This window comes from Tursiops truncatus, chromosome 11 (assembly GCF_011762595.2).
Source record: "Tursiops truncatus isolate mTurTru1 chromosome 11, mTurTru1.mat.Y, whole genome shotgun sequence".
Lineage (NCBI taxonomy): Eukaryota > Metazoa > Chordata > Mammalia > Artiodactyla > Delphinidae > Tursiops > Tursiops truncatus.
Window position 1 is genome coordinate 52,598,355 of NC_047044.1, and position 21,209 is coordinate 52,619,563.

Sequence of the window (21,209 nt, forward strand, 5' to 3'; positions counted from 1 at the left end):
GCGGTAGTAAATTGGGCAACCTATAGAAAGAGCAATATATCAAAAAAAAAAAAAAGAAAGAAAAATAATGGCAAATAAATATATGAAAATATGTTCAACATTCTTATTAAACAATAATATGCAAATTAAGACCACTGAGACAATTCCATTTACTCTAGATTGATGAAAATTAAATCTGATAATAACATGTGTTGGCAAGAATATAAAATACTGGGAACTAAACTACTGCTAATTAAAGAACTACCACTTTGGACGACAATTTGGATATTCACATATGCCATGACCCAGCAATTCTGCTCATAGATCCCTCGAGATCTCTTGTACCTGTGTGCCAGGAGAAATAAACAAGAATGTTCATAGTAGCACTATTTATAAGAGCAAAAAACTTAATGCATTCCAAATGTTCATTGACAAGGAAATAAATTTTGGCATATTTATAGGATGAACAGTAAACTACAGTTAAAATGAAAGAATTGTAGCCTATGTAACAACATGGATGAATCTTAATATTTCTAACACGGGGTGGCAAAAAACACATTACATAGGATTATATATAATGTGATGTCATCACTATATAGCTAAAAAAATAAGCCTAACTAACCAATATATTGTTAGGGATCTCTTTCTCTCTCTCTCTCTCTCTCTCTCTCTCTCTCTCTCTATATATATATATATATATATATACACACACACATATATATGTATATACATATATACATATACATATACATATATACATATATATATACATATATATATAACAACTGTAATACAACCATTCACTTTTACAAAATGAAAGAATATAAAAAAGTATAAATTATTATCTATGATAGGTGAGAAGGTAGGAGGGTGAGAGAAGGAAGGAACATACAGGTAAATGCAAAGTGTTGTTTTATTTCTTGAGTAAGGTGATAAGTTCATGTGTAATGATTTTGTTTTTATGATTCGTAACTTCAGTTGCATGTATATTATCAAATGTTCTATGATACAATACTTTATTTGCAACTGTAAAAAAAGGAGGCTCAGAAGAGAATTGGGGACAGGATATATAGATGGATTTTTTTTTTTTTTTTTTTTTTGCTATAAAGCGGAGCAGAAAAATGGAGCAAAAACTGGAGTTTATGAGGTCAAGGGAAAGTTTTGTTTTAAGATGGGAGATATTACAGAATATTTATAAGTTGATGGGAATAAGCCAGTTGAGAGGGGAAAACTGATAGTTTCAGAAGCAAAACCCTTAAGTAGATTAGAAGGGAAGAGATCCAGTGAACTGGTAAGAAGACTGGGAAACTGACACTATAAAAGAAGTAGAGGCAGAAGATGTGGGTATGGCTGCAGGTAAATAGCTAGAGGGAGGGGTATTAAGTTCTCTTCTGATTTATGTCCATTTCTTATGTGAAATAAGAATGAAGATCATTAGATGAGAGTGAGGAAGTTGAGGGTGATGGGGAATTAAAATAAAAGGTGTGGAAGAGTTATCTTGCCAGTTATCTTGATCGGTCATTGTGCTTTTCTTGTAAATTCCAGCTGCTCTGCTACAGGAACAAAACTGCATTTAACAAAAAGGGGAATTTTTCCATAGGAAGTACAATTTTTTTAAAAAGAGCAGACAAGGAGAAATGTGAATTCAAAAGAATTAATTAAACTAATGGACTATGGAATGTAAAATAGGTAATGAGATAAGTGAGGACCTAGAGAATGATGATGGACATCAAAAGCTGGCAGGTTAATGGGTTGGAGGGTTCTGGAGGTACCTAAGACTTGTTTATTCAATAAATGATATTGGAATAACTAGCCATTGCAAGGGGGTAGTAGAATCCCTAATTCACCCCTCACACCAAAATAAGTTCTAAGTGACATGAAAACCTAAAATTTAACAATATACATCAATAAAAATGCATATATACGTAACAGCTATAATTTCAATTTGAAAAAGACCTCTAAGCATGCTATTGAAGGAAATGTTTGATAAATATGACTAGAGGAAAATTTAAAACTTCTGTATTGCAAAAATATGCAAATATTTGTATATAATTCTTACCAATCAATATCAAAAAAAGTATACCCAAATAGAAAATTAATCAAAAGATATATGTAAGCAATATATAAAAGAAGAAATACAAAAAGTTAGAAATATTTGAAAAGATATTCAACCCCACTAGAAAGCAAAGAAATAGAAATTAAATTTAAAAGCAAATTAAATAAGGTAAATGATAAACTGGGGAAAATATCATATATATATTAGAATGCTTCCAAATGAAAAGAGAACTAAGAATTCTACCAGAAATGTAGCAAAAATGTAACTAATTTGCAAAAGAATAAATATAATTAGATAAGATGTTTATGGAAAATATTTAACTTCATTATTTGTCAATCAATACACATTCAAACAATTAGTTATTCATTTATCAAATATGGAAAGACTTCTTTTTAATGAAGAGATTCCACACCCATAAAGCTGTGGAAAATGGGCACTCTCATGCACTGCTGATTAATTATTATATGTTATATAATTAGGCTGATATATTGTGATTTGATAATAAGGTCAAATTTTTATATAACCTTTGATCCAGTAATTCTACTTTCAGAACTTTAACCTTAGGAAATAAACATGGATGTGAGTAAAGAGGTATCTGTAATTAGCGTTGTGTGTAAGGGGCAGGCAGGTGGGGTGGGGGCAGAGGTGAAGGGAGAATGTAAGAAATCCAGGAGGACTAATGATGAAAAATCTGAAAATGAAATTAAGAAAACACTCCCATTTACCACGGCAACAAAAAGAATAAAATATCTAGGAATAAACCTACCTAAGGAGACAAAAGACCTGTATGCAGAAAATTATAAGACACTGATGAAAGAAATTAAAAATGATACAAATAGATGGCGAGATATACCATGTTCTTGGATTGGAAGAATCAACACTGTGAAAATGACTATACTACCCAAAGCAATCTACAGATTCAATGCAATCCCTAGCAAACTACCACTGGCATTTTTCACAGAACTAGAACAAAACATTTCACAATTTGTATGGAAACACAAAAGACCCTGAATAGCCAAAGCAATCTTGAGAACAAAAAATGGAGCTGGAGGAATCAGGCTCCCTGACTTCAGACTATACTACAAAGCTACAGTAATCAAGATAGTATGGTACTGGCACAAAAACAGAAATATAGATCAATAGAACAGGATAGAAAGTGCAGAGATAAACCCACACACATATGGTTACCTTATCTTTGATAAAGGAGGCAAGAATATACAGTGGAGAAAAGACAGCCTCTTCAATAAGTGGTGCTGGGAAAACTGGACAGCTACATGTAAAAGTATGAGATTAGAACACTCCCTAACACCATACACAAAAATAAACTCAAAATGGATTAAAGACCTAAATGTAAGGCCAGAAACTATCAAACTCTTAGAGGAAAACATAGGCAGAACACTCTATGACATAAATCACAGCAAGATCCTTTTTGACCCACCTCCTAGAGAAATGGAAATAAAAAGAAAAATAAACAAATGGGACCTAATGAAACTTAGAAGCTTCTGCACAGCAAAGGAAACCATAAACAAGACCAAAAGACAACCCTCAGAATGGGAGAAAATATTCGCAAATGAAGCAATTGACAAAGGATTAATCTCCAAAATTTACAAGCAGCTCATGCAGCTCAATAACAAAAAAACAAACAACCCAATCCAAAAATGGGCAGAAGACCTAAATAGACATTTCTCCAAAGAAGATATATAGATTGCCAACAAACACATGAAAGAATGCTCAACATCATTAATCATTAGAGAAATGCAAATCAAAACTACAATGAGAGGGGCTTCCCTGCTGGCGCAGTGGTTGAGAGTCCGCCTGCCAATGCAGGGGACAGGGGTTCGTGCCCTGGTCTGGGAGGATCCCACATGCTGCGGAGCAGCTGGGCCCGTGGGCCATGGCCGCTGAGCCTGCGCGTCCGGAGCCTGTGCTCCGCAACGGGAGAGACCGCAACAATGAGAGGCCCGCATGCCGAAAAAAAAAAAAAAAAAAAAAAAACTACAATGAGATATCATCTCACACCAGTCAGAATGGCCATCATCAAAAAATCTAGAAACAATAAATGCTGGAGAGGGTGTGGAGCAAAGGGAACACTCTTGCACTGTTGGTGGGAATGTAAATTGATACAGCCACTATGGAGAACAGTACGGAGGTTCCTTAAAAAACTACAAGTAGAACTACCATACAACCCAGCAATACCACTACTGGGCATATAACCTGAGCAAACCATAATTCAAAAAGAGTCATGTACCAATATGTTCATTGCAGCTCTATTTACAATAGCCAGGACATGGAAGCAACCTAAATGTCCATCAACAGATGAATGGATAAAGAAGATGTGGCACATATATACAATGGAATATTACTCACCCATAAAAAGAAACGAAATTGAGTTATTTGTAGTGAGGTGGATGGACCTAGAGTCTGTCATACAGAGTGAAGTAAGTCAGAAAGAGAAAAACAAATACCGTATGCTAACACCTATATATGGAACCTAAAAAAAGAAAAAGAAAAAAAAATGCTCATGAAGAACCTGGGGCAAGATGGGAATAAAGACACAGCCTTACTAGAGAATGGACTTGAGGATACAGGGATGGGGAAGGGTAAGCTGGGACAAAGTGAGAGAGTGGCATGGACATCAATACACTACCAAATGTAAAATAGATAGCTACTGGGAAGCAGCCGCATAGCACAGGGAGATCAGCTCGGTGCTTTGTGACCACCTAGAGGGGTGGGATAGGGAGGGTGGGAGGGAGGGAGACGCAAGAGGGAAGAGATGTGGGAACATATGTGTATGTATAACTGATTCACTTTGTTATAAAGCAGAAACTAACACACCATTGTAAAGCAATTATACTCCAATAAAGGTGATAAAAAAAAAAAAAGACATCCAGGAGGCCAAAACTACCCTCCTACTCAAAAAAAGAAAAACATATAAAATAAATAAGTTAGGTGCATCAATGGGATGGAAACGTCTGAAGCCATAAAACTGATGATATAGAAGAATATTCAATGACATGGAGAAAAGTTTACAATATGTTGTGAATTTGAAAAATCAGATTATATTATATAATATGGTCTAATTTTAGTTTTATAAGAGATATACACACAGGAAAAGAACTGGAAAAGCATAAGCAAATGATACATGTGATTATCTATGGGTGCTGGGAGTAGTATGAAACATTTTAAATTTTATTTACATTTTTATCTGTTTTCACATTTTTATAAAATAATATTGTTCTAGGAAGAAAATACAGCTATTATCATTATAAATGAATGAATATAGCTTCTTTTTCTTCTTCCCCTTATTCATAACCACAGTAGAAGTAATATTAAAAGTGTGTTCCAGATTTTTTGTCTGCCCAGGTCTTCTATGGCTGAGTACTCCAAGTTAATATTCCATTATGATAAAATAAATCCATACAGGATTTAGTTGTGTGACACCACTTTTTTTTTTTTTTTTTTTTTTGTGGTACGCGGCCTCTCACTGTTGTGGCCTCTCCCGTTGCGGAGCACAGGCTCCGGACGCGCAGGCTCAGCGGCCATGGCTCACAGGCCCAGCCGCTCTGCGGCATGTGAGATCTTCTCGGACTGGGGCACGAACCCGTGTCCCCTGCATCGGCAGGCAGACTCTCAACCACTGCGCCACCAGGGAAGCCCTGACACAACTTTTTAAAATGCTGCATTGTTGTGATAGATCCTCATTGAAAGAATAGTTATATTCTTGAGAAGATGGACTGGCTTTTCAAACACAAGATAGGCAGAGATTCTGGAAAGTGTAAAAGTCTTCTCTCAAGATCAGTTACATAATAATTCTTCCTTTTTAATACTGTATTCCATGTAGGAATAAATAAAGAGCATCAGACATCCATTTGATTCCATGTACTCTGGAAATTGTAATGATGATGTCTTTATAGTTATTTCATTCTACTGACTTACCATGTACTCAGAAAACATTTTCAGATAAAAGTCTGTTTAGGAACATTGAGGCAAAGCCCCAACTATTTCAAACCTATTCTATTTTACATCCATATCTTAAATATACTTGGAGAAATTAAACCTTAGAGATTCTTACATATACATAGAGGTTGTAGTCCAAATGGATTAAACCTTTTCTCAGGCAACAGGTCTGCTTTATCCAGGGATAAATTAGTTGTAAATATGTAATTATCACCATGAAAATCCTAATGAAAATAAAATGCACCATATTTCATATTAATCACAGTCCTCCCTGGTAATAGCAAAAAAAGAGATTTTCAGAAACTTTCAAGCATCTGGCAAGTATATGTGAGGCGGCAGACAGAAGAGGTAAGAGGAGTGGATGTAGAAATGGAATGTATTTCTTCAAAACTAACCCCTTGTCAAACCTCAAAAAGAAGAAAAGGAGAAGCAAAAAGAATTTTTGTCTATTTTAAAAAGACAGTATTCACAGTAGATCAACAAAATAATGACAGTATCACAATTCCTGATGTCAGCACCCTTCAAACAACACAAACCTTTTCTCTTGTGAAAAAGGAATTAATGAATACACAGAGGTGGATTCAATGATGCCGACTCACTAAAAGAATGTGTCTTGATGATTATCAAATTCTAAGCATAATATTGAAGTTGCTGAACTATGAAAATGCAGAGAATCCAAATACATACTAATTCATCAGGAGCAAAATTTTTAAACTCAACATTTTAAATGTGCTTATATTTTTTAAAGTTTTAAATTAAATCAACCATATAATTTTTTAAATTAATTATTTATTTATATTTTTGGCTGTGTTGGGCCTCCGTTTCTGTGCGAGGGCTTTCTCCAGTTGCGGCAAGTGGGAGCCACTCATCGCTGTGCACGGGCCTCTCGCCGTCGCGGCCTCTCCCGCCACGGAGCACAGGCTCCAGACACACAGGCTCAGCAGTTGTGGCTCACGGGCCCAGTCTCTCCGCAGCACGTGGGATCCCCCCAGACCAGGGCTCAAACCCGTGTCCCCCGCATTGGCAGGCAGACCCCCAACCACTGCGTCACCAGGGAAGCCCCAACCATATAATTTTTAATGCAAACAATTTTCTGAACATATGATATCAATAGTAAATTTAGAAATCTTCCTTTGGAGTGGCTTTTCTACTAATGCTGTATTGACTGACTTAGAATTTTTCAAATTCAAAACAAGTGATGAGATTTTAATTTTTCATCAACAAATATTAGGATATTTGAGATTTTGTTGAGCATGGGAGCCTCTCTTTAATGCCATAGCTCTGTTTCCTAACAGGCAAGCCCATTTTATCACATAAGAAAATAAAACTTTTTAAATAGGAGCAAATTCTGTCCTCATTTTTCATTTGACCCCAATAGAGTAAACAGTATTATAATGAAGGCATGATGTTTTTCCATGTTTGACATGCAGCATTTTTTAGAATCCAGTGTGTGTGTGTGTGTGTGTGTGTGTGTGTGTGTGTGTGTGTTAAAGACAATCATTCACTGGGTAATTTTAAAATCAAATATACACTTACCTGTCCAGGATTCATAAGGCAGAAAGGTGACTAGAATCATTGAAGACCCTCTAGATATAAAAGCTGACTCTCTGTTTTCATGGAGATACTAGAGAGATTTAGGTGCTTAAGGATGGCTTCTCAAGAACTCATCCCTAATTTATCCAATCATCAAACACTTTCTGAAATGTATGTTCCTTCAGCACTCAAAAAACAGTTTCTATTACAATGTTTGTTAATTCTTTCTGCAAATATGTGTTAAATGCTTGTGATGTATATGGGCAGCAGTAGGGTACAGAGGTTAGAACACAGGCCTGGACTTCAGACGGACTGATGTGTGATTCAGCCCAGCCACTTGGAGTCTTGTGACTTTGGTTAAGTTGCTTAACCTCCCTAACCTTTGTTTTATTCACCTGTAAAGTGGGATAATAGTAAGTATATTCCTATACACAGTTTATTTTAAATACTACTTGAAAGAGTAAATAAAATAATAAATTTAAAGCTCTTACTCACAAATTAAGAGCTTATTCAGCATTGGTAAATATTAATATTATCTATTATTATTTATTCTACTACTACTACTATCCTGTACTTAGTTTACTAACGAGAAAACCAAAGATATAGAATAACCAGAGTAGATCCTACCTGATCTCTTAGTCTTAAAGGAGAACATATCATACACAGATGAAATGTTAAGTAACCACCCAAGTACCCCATATGAGACTGTAAGATGCAGGAACATGAGGCTCACAGGTGGCAGTACAGTGTGATGGTTATGATTGTAAATTCTGCCAGAATCAGTTCCTTCTGTTCAAATCCTTATTCTAATACTGACCAACTGTGTCACCCAAGCCTAGTTATTTAACCTCTCTGTGCCTCTGTTTCCTCAAATGTAAAGTGAAATAATAAGAGTACATCCCTTAGATGGTCATTGGGAGGATTAAATGAAGTAAAGCGCTTGTGAGAGTGCCTGGCCCAAAGTGTTTACTAAATGTTAGTGACCATTACACACTTCTTGGTATCCAGCTCAAGACCTAGCAGAGTGATGTGCAACAAATATTTGTTGATTTGCTAGAAGTAATGGTATGAATACCAGACTACAGCCCTGTGACTAGAGTGTCATTAATTTGTAATTGAAGGGGAAAGAGTCATTGTGGGCTATGGAAGTAAAATGAATGCTCCTACAGACACCCAATTTCTTCCTTTTCTCACTAAGACAAGAAGTAAACTGAAAGTTTAAGGAAAGGAAGAAGAACATATTGATTGCAGCTATAAGGCAGTACATAAGGTAATGTGATAAACTAAATGTAATCCATTGACATTGGGCATCTCTGCCCCTGGACTTTCTGATTTGACTAAATCTGGTGGTAGTACCCCAGAGCTCTGGAACTCCAAGTACACTTACTCAGTGTTCTTCAAACTGTATCCATTGTCCTGTGACATGTTCATCACTCTTCCACGGGGAAAGTAAAAGGATGGGTGTTTTCCATGGTCAAATAGCTTTGGGAAACACTGATAAACACAGTTAAGTAGGATTCTCAGAGGTTTTTTATGTATGAATCTCTAGGAGAGAATAAGATGCAAATACAGCACCTCCCCCAATGTATTCAACTGTGGAACTCTTTTCTCATAGAAAACCTATCATCATTTTCTATTGCACAGAAGGGAGGTGGGGAAATGCTGCTTCAATTGGAAGGAAAAATCTTATCAGCAAAATAACAAGTAATATGGAAGAAATTCAGGGGAAAAAGGGAGAATTAATGTTTTGAATACCCATGAAATGCCAGAAACTTAAATGACAACTTAAATAATCCTTGCAGTCACTGCATTATGTTTTATCACCAAGATTTTACAGATGAAGAATTTGAAGCTGAAAGATTAAAATAAAGTCACACAGCTATTGTAGTAAGGGAAAGGGGTGCCTGTTTTCATTAACTGAAATACTTCTTAAATATATGGAATTGCAAACTGGAAGAAGGAAGAATGACAGAGAAAGGTAACTCCAGGACAAGTATGCACAACTCCCATTTTTTTCTTTTCATCATTTCACCCCCAAAATATGTTAACTGAAATCCACTGAGAATAAGATGGGGAAAGTAGTAAGTCTTAATACAAGAAGTACAGAGCAAATACAAATAGCTCTAAGACAAAGCACAAGATGCCACAGAAAATACTGACTATGTTCTTTTCACATTTTAGGACCACAATTCCTTTACCTTCCACTGAGTAATTTTCATAGCAGATACATGAATAGTGAGTCAGTATTTCAGTGGTCCTGGTTTCCTTTGAATAGAGAACGAGTAAAACCAAGACAAACACATTTTTAAAACTCCGTAGTTTAAAAGAGGGACCGGGTTGTGGAATCTGCCTTGAACATTTTTTCATATATATATATATATATATACACACACACACACACACACATATATGTATCATATATATGTGTGTATATATATAATACACACAGGTAATTAGCACTACTGTTCACTGAAGAAGAGTATCTTCCAACTGTGCCCACCAATGTAACCTAACAAGTTATTTTTATAACTTGGATATAGTTTTATTATTGGATCAGAGGGCCTGACACAGATGAATGATTTTCTGAGAGGCTACCACACCATCCATCTGGAATAAGAACACGCAAAGGAACTTTGGTAACCCTGTACTGTAGATTCCTTCCCTTCAGGAAACCTCAAAGCTCAAAGGTGTAGGAGCAAGGGCAATAAAATTGCCAGGTTCTGGCCAATGGACCACTTTTGCAATACTCTGGGACACTAGGGTCAGACATTATTTTTCATATGCAACACTAATAATGTAATTTGTGACTCAAAAGAAGGTCACCTCTCCGAGTCAGTGACTTTTACCTAATTGCTTGAAGGATTTTTCCAGACAGGTGGTCTGGAAATATTTTACTTACTGACGTCTCTGAACTTTTCAAGTCTTTTGCCTCCAAGATATCTTGGAGAAAGTGAGACAACGCCACACACCTTGTAGTTTTGAGAGCATTTCCCCAAATAGAACATTGTCTTACTTGATCCTCAAAGTAACCTCAAAAGTAGGTAAGACGGGTACTTTCATTCCCATTTTAAAGATGTATAAACCGAGGCTTATGCAGTCACAATGAAGGACTCCCAGGGTCGAGTCCAGCACTCTTAGTGTGACAGCCTTGGGACTCAGCGTGCATGAACTGGGAAGCAAAGTGGAATTATCACTGAGAACTGCATCTCAGAAAATCTTTTGGTTTCTTTGCCTACATTTCATAGATATTCTTCTCAATCAAATTATACCATGGCCACAATATACAAATGTTCTGACCAAAATGTCATGTTCGTGTATCTACAGAGTAGATAACCTTATAAAGTGTTTACTTTTTCCTTTTTTCTTCTTTTGTGAAATAGCCTGAAAACAGCTCCCCCTTGCCGTCCTTCCAAGCGTATCTTCACCAAAGTTTAGAGGCAGAGCTAAGGGAGAGGGTTAGTAATCCTGCCCGTCTCATGCCCTGCAGCTGGGCTCCAGCTGCCCAGAGTAACTAATTAATAGGTAGGTGGTCTTTTCTCTCTTTGCTTCAGAGAGTCTCTTTTCTGCCTGGAGGTTGCCTCTTTCTCATCCACCAGCACAAGGAGCCTGGCGGCTTTTCGCTCCGGTGTCCTGGACAGCGCTGCCTGGGCTGCCGCTCTCCAGCAGCGGCTCTTCGTCCACCCGAGGAGATGTCCCCAGGATTCAGTAGTAACCAGACGAAGTCCCCATGGACTACTGTGGCCCAAATCCCGCCCATCCCAGCTGTGGGAATCAGGCTTTTCCCGGAGAAAACCCCGGGAATCAAGTTTAGAGAAAACTCCTTAAGTCCCACCCACCCCCCAACACGCTCCCAGCCCCGGGGGAAACTGGAAAACCAGGAGACATTCCTTTTCCCCCCCGCTGTAGATAAGTGCACTGTACAGGCAGCCGCCGGGACTGCGAGCGCGTCCTTCCGGTCCGCGAACGCGGGCAGAGTAACAAAGAGCAGGCATCAAAGTTACCGGGAAGAGAGCGTCCTTTAAGTCACCCAGTTGTTACCCTACAGAGGAGGGCGGAGAGGAGCGGGGTTGGTGTGAGACGAAATTCCCGTAGCCACGTTGCCCTGAGAATAAAATTAGACTGGCTTCCCCGGGATGCGCGGACCCGCTGCAGAGGGAGACACCCAAGCTGAAGCAGGTGGGCACACGCGCCAAGTTCAGCATCAAGAGCACCCACGCGGGCGGTGGACTCGGGATTTCTGGGTATCATGTTGACAGCGTCTGTTGAAGTCAAATGCGGGGGTTAAGGTGACCCTTGAGGGAGGCTAGAGGAAATGATGGTAAACCCTGAAAAGGCATGACATGTCCAGATCTCCAAGGTTTTTTTAGAAGAGAAGAGAGGGAAAGCGCCACGGTCAACCCCCTATTACGCCAAGTAATCCGCGAGTTCCCAGCCCCACCCCTGCAGCAGCGATGCAAAGAGGACAAATCACCGACGTAGGGAGGGGGAAAAAAGAAAACCCCCAGGGAAGAGGGAAGGGAGGCAGCGAGTGTAGGCACCGAGCAGTCTCCAACCACTGAGGCGAGAGGGAACGCGATCTGGGGAAACAAACTCCGCATCAATAATTTGAGTTTGGAGCCCAGTGCTTTCAGAGATTCGGAGCGCACCTCCCCAGCTTCGCCCGAGTTGAGACAGGGCAGCGCAGGCAAAGGGGCGGGCAATTCGACCGAGAGCGGCCGAACTGGCTGGTGGCACACGCTGCGCCGGGAGACACCCGCAAGAGAGCGAGCAGAGCCCGGCTCGCGGTGAGCGCTACAAGGAGGGAGCGCACCGCGCGAGCAGGCGGGAAGGGAGCGGGCCTCCGCCGAGGCCGAGGAGGCGCTGCATGGACAGCATGAGCTTCTCCGGGAGCCCCGGCGCGGGGCCCGCAGGGAACTCCAGCCCATGGTGGCCTCTGGACGCCAGCGGTGCCAACACCAGCTGGGAAGCGGAGGCGCTCGGGAAAGATGACAGCCCGCTGGCGGACGAGCGCAACGAGGAGCTGGCCAAGCTGGAGGTCGCCGTGCTGGCTGTGATTTTCGTGGTGGCCGTGCTGGGTAACAGCAGTGTGCTGCTGGCGCTGCACCGCACGCCTCGCAAGATGTCCCGCATGCACCTCTTTATCCGCCACCTCAGCCTGGCCGACCTGGCCGTCGCTCTCTTCCAGGTGCTGCCTCAGCTGTGCTGGGACATCACCTACCGTTTCCGCGGACCCGACGGGCTCTGCCGCGTGGTGAAGCACCTGCAGGTGTTCGCCATGTTCGCATCGGCTTACATGCTGGTGGTCATGACCGCCGACCGCTACATCGCAGTGTGCCACCCGCTGAAGACGCTGCAGCAGCCGGCGCGCCGCTCGCGCCTCATGATCGCTGCCGCCTGGGTGCTGAGCTTCGTGCTGAGCACTCCACAGTACTTCGTCTTCTCCGTGGTCGAAGTGAGCAACGTCACCAAGGCCTACGACTGCTGGGCCAATTTCATCCAGCCCTGGGGTCTCCCCGCCTACGTGACCTGGATGACCGGCAGCATCTTCGTGGCGCCCGTGGTCAGCCTGGGCACCTGCTACGGCTTCATCTGCTACCACATCTGGCGCAACGTCCGCGGAAAGACTGCGGTGCGCCAGGGCAAGGGCGCCCGCGCGGAGGGCGCAGGTGGCGCCTTCCACCAGGAGCTCCTGCTCGCGCCGTGTGTCAGCAGCGTGAAGACAATTTCCCGCGCCAAGATCCGCACGGTGAAGATGACCTTCGTGATCGTGACGGCTTACATCGTTTGCTGGGCGCCCTTCTTCATCATCCAGATGTGGTCTGTCTGGGATAAGAATTTCCCCTGGGTCGGTAGGTGTCGCGGGACGATGGAGTAAGGTGCACAGATGGGGTCTGTGTGCTTGGGGGGGTGGGGGGAGAGAGTTTCTTTTCATAATATCCTCTAGGGCAATAGTTTTTAAACTTCGTGCATGAGAATCACATCTTGAGCGGAACTGTTAAAAGCCAAAGTCGTGGGGTCCCCACCCCAGACGTTTTGATTCAGATCTGGAATGGGGCCCAGGAATCTGCATTTGTAACGAGCTCCTAAAACCACAAATCCAGAAAACTGTGCCCTAGAGTCAGCCGCGCAATTACAGAACAGAATAATGACTTCTTGCCAAAGCACTAACCGCTGTGTTAAAACCCTGCTTTGAAGTCTGTTGGATTCAGAGCAATATGTATACTGTCACAACTGCTTTTTGCTAGTTTGTGAAAAGTATCGCAATGTAAAATTTTTGTAGAAATGCCCCAAAGTAAGGGTAAAACGGACATATTTTTAATTTGAAAATAGTTTAAATGTGTTGAAGAGAGATTCTTAAGTCAATCATTTTAATTTGGCATTTAGCTAGTGTTCCATTTCTTATCATAATGTTTTGATTTTTTCCTACAATTACTTTAACACTTTTTTCTCCCCAGTGTTTCAAAGCAGGATTATTAATAAACTCTAAATTTGTTAGACTGATTCATTAGTCCTTCAGCACTAACTTGACCACACAGCTGTACATCTCTCCACACAACTCTTGTAGTTTTCTGAGAATGTCCTCCGCACCTACTAGCTCGTTTGATTTTAATTCCTTCACAAACTAGGAAAACCAGCTTCACGAGAACTTACCCCCAAAAGCATTATTTAATATTGTATCTTGAAAAAACATTTCCTTTGATAAGGAAAACAAAAATTTTTTTTCACATCAAATATATTACAGAAATGTTGCTGACAACAACTGTAATTGGGAAACAGGTATCTGGGAAGAAGTGTCTCCTTTTGTTATTTGTGATATACTTTGAAAGTTGTATGTACAAATTAAACACTTGAGAGTGAATTTAATTCAGACAAATAAAAGTCATGGCTATAAAGCACTGATGATGAAAAATACAACATAAATGCTATATTTCCTGTCTTGTTTGGTCTTGGCAGCCTCTTAAGTATTAATCAAATAAAAAATTCAGCCTATTTGTTGCTCTATCAGGATTCAGACACAATTACTAAAAAATTCTTCACTTGTGCACAGGTATGTCGATGATTTCCATTCTTTCTGAATACAGTCTTAGTCCTGGATCCTGATCGCCTTTAAGAGTAGCATCTTAGCACAAAGTGTGATTAACTAACCTGTAATTTATTCTGGCGCAACAAGAGTGAGAAGGCCCAAGTTCATAATTAATAAGGGAAAATCACTGCTTGCCTATTATTCTTACCTTTAGAAAAGGTATATTCTCAGTGCAATAGTTCTATGGTGAAAGGTGATATTTATGTAGTTTACCAGTGCAAATACACAAAAAATAGTTCAAAGGACTGTTGGAATTTCTTAATTTATCTGTTCTTCATAATATAATTTAATTGTTCAAGCCACAATCAAAGATGGTTTTCTTTTAAAATCAGACGAAGCTTCTAATTAACCAAAGAAAACAACTAAATATTGCATCTTTCAGGGACCTATTTCAACTATCCCCTTCGGTATAGATTTCTTATTACAAGAATATGTTTAATAGTAAAAAATTTAAAACAACTAAACATGGTCCATAATGTCATACTTTTGCCTGAGTTATCAGGATGGATATAATTTGGTATATGTGGCTATAGCCTCTAGAAATTTCACTGAAATGGAAGCCGTTCTCTAAGTGCTGTGTTCATTAGCACACGCTAGTGCTAACACAAAGGATTCAAAACTTTATTAAGTTATTTAATATTCTTAACCTCTTGGAAGTCCCACTCATTCTACTTAAATATTTTAATAGTGGTTTAAAATCCTTGAATTAATTTCAAGGCATCTTGCCTATGAAAATATTTTACAACCAAGCAATTTCCATTCACCAACCATTTCCCTGACTGATAAACAAAATACTTTATTTTCTATATTGACCCATAACATTTTCCAGCTTTCATGAACCAACAGAAAAATGAGTTTATCCAGTGCTGTCACTTGCATTTGACTAGTTAAATGGTCTCCCCTTATGTTTTCCATACAGAGTCGGAAAACCCGGCCACCACCATCACTGCATTACTGGCTTCCTTGAATAGTTGCTGCAATCCCTGGATATACATGTTTTTTAGTGGCCATCTCCTGCAAGACTGTATCCAAAGCTTCCCATGCTGCCAAAACATGAAACAAATATTCAACAAAGAAGATTCTGACAGTATGAGCCGAAAACAGACTTCCTTCACTAACAACCGAAGCCCCACAAATAGGACCGGCGTGTGGAAGGACTCAGCTAAATCTTCCAAGTCCATCCAATTCATTCCTGTTTCATCCTGAGCATGCAGCCTGACTCCTGTAATGGACTTTTCAGCCCACTGACTGAATCCAGCTAGAAATTATTAGAACAAATATAAGATAAATCAATCTGTTGAGTACAAGACTGTGTTTCTAGTTGCATTTTCACATTGCTACAAGCAAAAGCTATGAATTGTTTTATATGGAATGTTAATAAAAACATGCCACACTAAAATCTGCAGACCTAACCCAGAAATAACAGAAGTCATATTTCTAAAGGAAAAAGCATAATCACCTGGCTTTATATTTTGCTGTGCGTTTTTTTTTCTTTTTATTTCTGACATAACTAAGGTTTGGTTGGTTTAGAAGTCGTATAATGTAGGGGCATTATTTCTGAACAAAGTAAGCTCATCAGCAGCCTTACGGTTTGAAAGGAATTAGAAGAGACATCAGAGAAATTATGTTTCCGTCCAGTAAAATTAATTTATGTATCAGAAAATGCAGTCTCAAACCGTGGCCTGGAGTGGGATGGTGCCTTGAAGAGGCGTGAGAGCTTGAGGTATATTGAGTAGGGGGTGCCTGTTGCAGAGTGGAAAGAGGAAAGTTCTGTTAGAAGCTATAAATCACCTCCATTTCAAAACAGTAACTTTAAAACTGGCAGTTCTCTCCTTTGGTTGCTCATGTTTCATTGGTTGTCAAAAGCACGATTACCAAGATGCTGAAGGTTAGAGAAAATGTTGTCAACTGGCCGATAGTATCTTTTTCTTCCCACTGCAAAGCTGCTTTAAGGTCAGATTTGTATGAAAAATATGCAATTTTATTAGAAGAGTAGAAAGTAGACTGCCTAAGGTATTATGTAGGCTTTCTCTAGAAAATTGTAAACATGTTTTGACCAGTGTTATAAGGTATCCTGTGCTATACTGGATATTAACACCATCATTACTTCATGTCTGAGGAATCCAGATTCATAGATATGAGTCTCCTAAAGAATGACTCAGGATACTGAATGTTCCCTCATGTTTAATTAAAAATAACTTGGTCCTTCCTTCTGATCACCCACCCGTCGAACAGTCTCACGGTGGAGGAGAAGCAGGGCTGGACAGGAAGAGGGCGGGGAAATAGAAAGAAAACTGCTCTGCATCTAGTCTGGCTTCCTTCGCTATTAAGTGCATGACTTTAGGGAAATGGCTTAAAAAGACATAAAGCCTCCATTTCCTAGGCTGTACAATGGCGTTGATAACACTTACCTCACAGGGTCGTTGTAAGGACGAAATGAAATCAAGTGTGTGAAAAGCTCTTCCTAAACTGTCAAGTGCTGTATGAGTGTTAGCTCTTGCTTTTATTACAGTCTTTTGCCCAGGCAGCGGGGGTTGGAGGGGGGGGGGGGTCTTCAAAACTTCACAGCTTTTTCCTGTTTGCTTTTCATTAACCAGAATGTGTTGGTTTCATGTCTGGCATACAAAATCCTAAAATTTAAATATAGCTCTGCTGATTAATCGGAAAGCATCGCCAACGGCCACTGTTAAGTCTAACTGCTGCCTAACCAAAGCTTTCCTATTTAAAGAGAGAATTTGCCTTCCTTTGACTGCAGGTAAATTGAAGCCAGCCAAGAGCATCAACTTCTTTCATTTCTAAACAGAGGTAAATTACAACACTACTGGCTGTTGTTACTGCATTTTTCATTAATGGAACTCAGTGGGGTTTTTTGAGCTATTCTGTCTGGCTCCTTTTCCTTCTTAGAGACCTTGCAATGATTTGAGGATACATCATAAATACTTTGCATCCCTTAGAGGAAGTAATAGCTATTTTAATAGCATTATTGTTTTTTTTTAAACTTTGTCGATAAGAAACTGAGCACTGAATGGCACTACGAAAACCTGGAACCATCAACCTCACTCCTCTTCATTCTCTTGCCTTTCCAAATTCTCAGGCCTTTTTCTCCCTGGATTTATATGCCTAAAAAAACAAAAGTTTCCAAATGTTTTATAGAGATTACGCCCTTAGGTTTTAGAATTCTGCTTTTTTTTTAAAATAACAAATATGTCTCTTAAAGGGCATTGTCCAATATGAGCCATCAATTAAATTCATCAATTCTTCATTATTTGAGTCATAGCAGCATCTCAGTATCCCTGCCCTCTGTAATGTTGTCAGCCCTTTTGACAGCTTGACTTTGACAACTCAAAACTAAAGCCTTTTGGGTTGGAACAAATAAGAGCCCGCTTTTTTCTAAATGCAATTCCAAAATAATAACCTCATAGTTCTTGTATAGATTGTTTCAAAATATTGACGTGTACCTCCAAGTAAAAAAAATCAGTTTGAATCTTATTTACAGGAACATCTCTCAAATAAGGTGCAAATTAACCTACCCAGCCATGTTTTCTCCTTTTAAATGCATCAGGACATGAGATAGCAGAAAAGGGGCTGGGGAGACACCAGAAGATCTGGGTGCTAGTTCTGCACTAGGCAAGTACGTGGTCTTATTCTTTGCGGTTTAGGCTGAGAAGCTTAACTTACCTAGCTGCTAAACTTTCCTAATGTTATACACCCAGGAATGGCATTTAGATCTCCCAGAACAATATTCCAAATTGGAAGAGTCCTGACCGTCTATTTCAGAAGAAAGGAAATTGTAGGTGGTAAGGAAGAAGAGTATACTGGGAAGGGAAGATTTCCCTTTCTTGACCAAAGAGAAGACCTGAGATATCTTAAATGAAGGTTTGCAGTCAAGGATAAATGTGTTTCATCACCTCATTTTATTTGCCAGTTACCTGTGGGAAGATCCTGCAAGTATACAATATTAATGTATCTATGTGGGTATGGGAAATGCAATTGATAACCCACCAGTAAGGAGAAACTGGTGATATTTCTATTGGACATTTGATAAACATTAATTGATGATGAAAAAACCATTTTTAAGTACATATTAAGTGCTTAATGGGTTAATTTTTGGACATGTATTTTTAAAGTGTAAAAATAACTATGAAGGAAATTAGTGAAATTCTTTGGTTAATTAAATATTTGTCCTACACACAGAACTTCCACCATCAGCAATGAAGTCTCATGCCATGACTGAGGGAAGGGTTTTTGTTTTTTTTCTTAAGAGAGGGAGGTATTTTTTTATTTTTATTTTACGTTAGTTTTTTGGCCACACGCATGGCATGAAGGATCTTAATTCCCCCACCAGGGATGGAACCTGTGCTCCCTGCAGTGGAAGCGCAGTGTTCTAACCAATGGGCCACCAGGGAAATCCTGGGTGTGGTTTTTAAAGAGAAAAAAAATCAAGTAATCTTAATAACATGCAGTACCCTTCCAAACTTATTATAGTTCCTAGAAAGGACAACTACTGATGATTAAGAAACACAACTTTCATTGTTATTCACAAGTAAAGTAATCCAATTAGGTTAAATTTTTATGTTTTTCAGACTCTAAAACCTATATTTTTGTAACATAATTGGACACTCAGAGCTTTAAATTATAGCTTCAGAGTTTGACCCTACCATAATTAGAAGCCATCTAGAGAGAAATTAAGCCTCATCCTCAACCGCAAATATCAGAGATTTGGTTCCTTTAAACCCATGTAAACTGGGCCCTTACGGATTTTCATACTGGAGGCAACTTCTTTACTTAGACTAAGCTCAGGGCAGGGCCACCTGGGATGCTAGTCCTGGAGGTGTAGAAGCAGCCACTGTATCCCTGTCCTTTCCCTCCCTGTGGTCTTTTTAGTGCCACTCAGTGTCATTGGCAACACTTGACGTCATGAGTAGCACATGGAGAATAAATATTAGAGAATGTTTCTTAATTAAAATTTGACCTCTGCCAATTTGAGCAAAAATTTAAGAACTATTCACAGGAAGAGTTATTTCCTTTAAGGCCCCAAGAGAGCCTTAAATGGGTTGAATCACATAAATTCCAGTGCACACACAGGCATTTTAAGAATATTGTTCTAACTCAGTTTTTAGGTACATTAAATTATGATGAATGAAAATGTACATGTGACCTATAGTATGTCAGCATCAAAACTATATATTTTAGGTGAAAAGTAAATGCCATTTTTAAATTATAGATATATATCGCATCTTTTTACATTAATTTATATGTTAAATAAAAACAAAGTGTTATGGAGTGAATTAAATATTTTTGTGTTCCAGGGTCAAATTAGCAAATTCAGAAAGGGAAATCTGAGAATAAGTCTGATAGTAATATCAGAATAATTAACAATTAGCATTAATATAAAATAATTAGCATCTCCACACTTGAAAGTAGTTGTCTTTATATCACAGGATTTCTGACTTAACATATTCTATGATGCTTTAGCTCATTATTATAGCAAATTTATTAAGAACTGATATTGTACACCATTGTAAAGCAATTATACTCCAATAAAGATTAAAAAAAAAGAATTGATGTTGTATATTTAGTATTCCATTTTTGGAACTGCGTTTTCAAATGTTCTGTATCTCCTAGCTTATTATGCTGTGCAGAAGAATTTCAGTGTGTTTTCTTGGGACAATTGTATGGTTATGGTTTTGATGAATATTGAAATGTTTTGTGATTGTATCTAATATTTGGTCCTTTACAGAAAAAAATAGCTTGTGGGATGATATTGAAATAACTTGTGGATTTATTACTCAGTTTTATTATGTATTAACTTGATTCTATAAATAAAAATAAATACTAAATTTGACAAATGGATAAAGAAGATGTGGTGTATCTATACAATGGAATATTATTCAGTCATAAAAAGAATGAAGTTCTGACATTTGCAGCAACATGAATAGACCTAGAGAGTATTATGCTTAGTGAAATAAGTCAGAGAAAGACAAATACCGTATGATAGCACTTATTTGCGGCATCTAAGAAATAATGCAAATGAACGTATATAGCAAAGCAGAAACAGACTCACAGATATCGAAAACAAACTTGAGGTTACCAAAGGGGAGAGAGAAGGGGGGAGGGAAAAATTAGGGGTAGAGGATTAACAGGTACAAACTACTATGTATAAAATACATAAGCAACGAGGATATATTGTAGAGCACAGGGAATTATAGCCATTATCTTGTAATAACTCTTAATAGAGTATAATCTTTAAAAATACTGCATCATTGTGCTGTACACCTGGAACTAATAAAATATTATAAATCAACTATAGTTCAAGTGTAAAAATGTCTGATCAAAAAAAGGAAAAAAAAATCAAATTTGTCTGAAATAATTCTCTTACAATCTCGTTTAAGAAAAAAATATATTTCAAGTTAATTATGCTGATTTTGAAAAAAACATAGACCTGCCCTACAGCTGGTAACCATTGATAGGTTCATATTTGAGCACAAATGTGTTCATGTTTATACTCTTCGACTATAGCGAGAACAGGTGAAACTCTGTAACTGCCTTTTCAATAAATTATAGTCACAAAAGCACATTAATTTTGTTATATATTAAGAA

At 38.8% G+C, this 21,209-nt stretch overlaps 1 protein-coding gene across 1 annotated transcript; it reads left to right on the plus strand.

Moving 5' to 3' along the window:
• Positions 1–11,559: 11,559 nt before the first annotated feature.
• AVPR1A (arginine vasopressin receptor 1A) lies at positions 11,560–20,695 on the plus strand. Its single transcript, XM_004324274.4, has 2 exons — positions 11,560–13,374; positions 15,529–20,695. Exons 1-2 carry the CDS (start codon positions 12,390–12,392, stop codon positions 15,813–15,815), a joined length of 1,272 nt encoding a protein of 423 aa, XP_004324322.2. The 5' UTR covers positions 11,560–12,389; the 3' UTR covers positions 15,816–20,695.
• Positions 20,696–21,209: the final 514 nt, after the last annotated feature.

Bases quoted from the DNA above. Each gene is read 5' to 3' on its own strand.
- AVPR1A (XM_004324274.4), top strand. From the start codon at position 12,390: ATGGACAGCATGAGCTTCTCCGGGAGCCCCGGCGCGGGGCCCGCAGGG. The intron at 13,375-15,528 runs GTAGGTGTCGCG...TTTTCCATACAG, and splicing joins TAAGAATTTCCCCTGGGTCG to AGTCGGAAAACCCGGCCACC.